The following is a 4,260-nucleotide window of genomic DNA, read 5'->3' on the forward strand; positions in this document are numbered from 1 at the left end:
TGTCCTACTGGCTGTGATATCACATTGTCGGTTCAATTGCCAACCCGACACATTCCCATGGGAATGTTGTCTTTCGGTCACGTATAAATGGGAACCCTCTGGGATAACGTGCCCGCCACACGGTCCAGGATGTCAGTGCCTGCACACTCCTGTGATCCGAAAGGATGTGAGCGGGATACTTTGCCTCCGACCTCACATCTACACGTAAGCGGGATTAACCACCGTCCTTACACGGGCGCCGCAACCTCGACAAGCGGGATTAACCACCGTCCTTGCCAGGCGCAAGCGACTTATCAACAATCTCGTCAATTATCAAATCTCGCAGCATAAGCGGGACGAACCCGGCCGTTACGCCTACCAAACAATAACTCATCAATTTTGATGATATCCACAATCAATCAAGCTCAATATCTTATTTCAAAATCATTCTTGGCCCATTTACTTTTAAATAACAACGTAGTCAAATCACAGCTAGCCAAGAATCACTTTTCAAAACGGAGTCACTTTCCACATCTTTCCAACACTTCCAAAAATCTCAAAACCATGCCAAGTTCAAAATCTTTTTGAAAGACTCAATCATTCATTTCTAAATCAAGATTTGATCGTAAGATTCCTCAGTAGAGTCTCAAGACTTCAGGGGAGAATAACCTAACTCATTTCTTAAATTTCTTGAAAACCTCCGAAACTTTAACTTCTTGAGTTGGATAAATAGAATAGGGTTTGAACCCAAAACCAAATCGTGTTTCCAATTATTCTGAACCAATTTCAAAACCAACCAAACTTAAGTAGAAACCAAATCATTTCTTAACCGAAAACCAATTTCAGTTTCATTCTTAAATCTGTTTCCAAGGGCTCGGGAAATGTTTCAATTTTAATAAATCAAAGTTCCCGAAAATACTTCAAGCTCTTCCTAAATGTCGTAAAGTGAAATAGATTAATTAAAAACCAGGTTTATTTTAAATCCATTTAACCCCTCCAAAATATGTTTATGTAAATCAAATTCCAAAACATAATTTTCATATTTAAATTGATTTTTAAGGCATAATTCCTTTCTTAATAATTACATCAAAATATAGAGATTTTCCTAATAAAGGCAAGTTCATGTAAAGCATATCTATCTATAACAATTTCCACTTTAAAATTAAATCAGTTTGTATAAAAAGTCCCTACCTTGGCTCGTCGAATACATGAACCAAACGCGTCACAGGAAAGCCTTTCGTCTCGGCCCGAAACCAACAACCAATATTCCAGCTCCGCTTATTTTTCTCAATAGCAGAAACAGCCTCAACGCCACGTATATAAGCTTGGATACTAATTCCTAACACATCAATATCGCGAAAAATCTCGAAACTCATAACTGAAAGCTAAAGGCGAAGGTTCGAGATAGAGACACTTACAGAAAGAAAAGGAACGGCACAGCAGTCACAGCAACACTTATGCGACACGCAATCATCAGGACCCAACCTACGTTACCAAACCTCAAGGTCTTTAACCAAACATAACCAAACACTAAAGCGGGGATTTTCGAAACACAATTACTTACCAAACTAAGAAAACGAAATAGCGGTGATAGCTGACCTGGTTTGCCGGCAGCCCCGGCAACCACCTCGAGTGGCGGCGGCGACCAGATCTCCGGCGACGGTAACTGAAACCAATCATACAACGACAATGAAGCTTCCGGAAATCCAAAGGAAACGAAGACCAACTTAAATCCTTACCGGCAGAATTTTCCGGCGACGGCGGCGAGGTTTTTCCGGCGGCCAGGCACGGCGGCAAGATTGGTTTCTCCTCCGGCAGCAGCCTCTTCCCAGGTTCTCTCTCTCTCTTCGCGGATCTGCTCAACGGTGACAGACCAGAGGTGGCGGCGGTGGCACACGCAGCAGTGATAGCACACGGCGGCGACTGGCGCAACGGCGGCGGCTGAAGGCAGCTCCTTCAGCTCGCGTCTTCGGCAGCAACAACTCCCCCTCCTTACACTGTCCTCTCCCTCAGCTCCGATCCTTGTTAGCGACCCTTCTTTACACTGTCCTCTCCCTCAGCTCCGATCCTTGTTAGCGACTTGCGGCGGCGACAGGGGCAAGGATCGATGGCAATGACTCCAAGGGAAACGACAAGCAAGGACGGCGGCGAAGAAGACCCTGATGGCAATGTTGGCGCGACCACACGGAACGGCGACGCCTTCCTCTCCTCGCGACTCTCGATGGTGCGGCGGCAATGGCGTTTTGCGAGGATGGCGCGGGCTCCTCTCTTCACCGGCACTCTCCTTTCCTCTCGGATCTCCTCCATCCCTTGCCAACAGCGGCGGCGGCGGTGGCAGTGACACCCACCGTGCCGCCTTCCTCTTCTTCTCCCTTCCCCTTTCCTGCGGCTCCCTTCCCCTCTGTCCCCTTTCTTTCTTCCTTCCTTTCTTTCACAGGGAAACTATGCTGTTTGATGAGAGTGAGGGTGTGGGGCAGCAGCTGCTGCTCCTGGGTTTTAGGGTGGCTGGGGTTTGGTGAGTGTGTAGGGGTGTTAGGTTAGATTTAGGGTTAGGGGTAGTTCTGTAATTTCAAATAAAAATAGGGATAATATGGTAATTGGAATAAATTCTAGTCCAATAATAATAATATATAGAAATACTATTCGATCATCAATTTTACAAATTATTTTCAATAAAATGTTCAAATCCAAAAATTAGAAATAATATAGTTAATTTCTTTATTTTCCAAAATAGTAGTATCAATATTTTAAAATATTAATTATTTAGTCCAAATCATATAAAAATCCTTATTATTTCACAACTACCAACTCTATAATTTAAATATAGAAAATAATTCAATAATCATAAATTAGATGAAATTCTGATTTAAATAGCCAAACCTCATTATTTTCGAATTTCTAAAACTTTAAATTGTAAATAGTAAAATAATCTATAATTATAGAGTTGGGATAAAAATCTTAATTTATCTCAAATCCAATTAATCAAAACTGCCTTTAATTATTTTCAATAAAACAATTTCTTGAAAATAAAACTGTAAATAATGTATAGTTTGAGATTAGTTTAAAATAGGACTTTTCAAAAGTCTTGGGTCTTACAGCAAGCCTATTTGTACTTCATTTTTATGATTTGAATTAGTGAAATCCAGTTCATATTTGTTCTTGAAGGATTTGTTTACTCTTAACTAAGTAGGTAAAAATATTTTGCATGTAGTTACATTCATATACATAGGTTGCATTTCATACATTTTACCATTCCTCTTCACTCTTATAGCTTCTCTTGAGCTTAGCATGAAGAGATGCTAATGTTTAAGTGTGGGGAGGTTGATAAACCACTATTTTATGGTTTATCTTGTGATCAATTGAGTGGATTTTATCAATCTTTCATACACTTATTTATATGATTTGCATGAGTTTACGTTTTCCTTCCTGATTTTGTGCTATGATTGATAACATGCTTCTTTGGTCTTAATTTTGATATGTTTAAACCTCTCTTATTACCATTCGATGCCTTGATATGTGCGTTAAGTGATTTCAGAGATTACAAGGCATGAATGGCTTGGAGGATGGAAAGGAAGCATGCTAAAGTGGAAGGAATACAAGAAGTTGAAGGAACTGCAAAGCTGTCAGCCTGACCCTATCGCACTAAAATGGTCATAACTTGAGCTATAGAGGTCCAAACGATGCGGTTCTAGTTGCGTTGGAAAGCTAACGTCCGGGGCTTCGATTTGATATATAATATGTTATAGTTGCCCTAACGATAGGCGACGCGAACGCGTGCTCAACGTGGACGCGTCGCAGTGACGAAAAATCAGCGTGTTTGAATTCGCAACCAGCGAATTCTGGACTGTTTCTGACCCAGTTCTCGGCCCAGAAAACACAGATTAGAAGCTATAAAGTAGGGGAATGAATCCATTCATGAGACAATAATACATACAACATTCATTCATAATTTTAGGAGTAGATGTAGTTTTAGAGAGAGAGGTTCTCTCCTCTCTCTTAGGATTTAGGATTAAGATTTCTCTTACTTTCAGGATTGTTTCTTTCTATCAGGTTCAATGTTCCTTTTATTTATTTTTTCAATTTAATTTATGAACTTTTCCATATTAGATTTGAATTTATGTTTAAACGTAATTTGATGTGTTTCAGATTTATGATTGCTTTATTCTATTTTTGATGTCTTCAATTTAATTTAGAATTTTCCCTTTTGGCTTTGGTTAAATAATTGGTGACGCTAGAGTTATCAAACTCGAGGTGTTGACTGAAAATTGGAATTCTTCAAGA

At 40.0% G+C, this 4,260-nt stretch overlaps 1 protein-coding gene across 1 annotated transcript in view; it reads right to left on the minus strand.

Moving 5' to 3' along the window:
• LOC107628311 overlaps window positions 1-2,286 on the minus strand; it is a 2,703-nt gene extending 417 nt beyond the window's left edge. The window contains exons 1-4 of the mRNA XM_021116910.1: window positions 2,023-2,286; window positions 1,544-1,920; window positions 1,398-1,464; window positions 1,171-1,318 (exon numbers count right to left, since the gene is read on the minus strand). Of these exons, the coding sequence (XP_020972569.1) occupies window positions 1,202-1,318; window positions 1,398-1,464; window positions 1,544-1,920; window positions 2,023-2,286 (825 nt within the window). The 3' untranslated portion in view covers window positions 1,171-1,201. The remainder of the gene's footprint in view (window positions 1-1,170; window positions 1,319-1,397; window positions 1,465-1,543; window positions 1,921-2,022) is intronic.

The sequence above is a fragment of the Arachis ipaensis genome, chromosome B02 (assembly GCF_000816755.2).
Source record: "Arachis ipaensis cultivar K30076 chromosome B02, Araip1.1, whole genome shotgun sequence".
Lineage (NCBI taxonomy): Eukaryota > Viridiplantae > Streptophyta > Magnoliopsida > Fabales > Fabaceae > Arachis > Arachis ipaensis.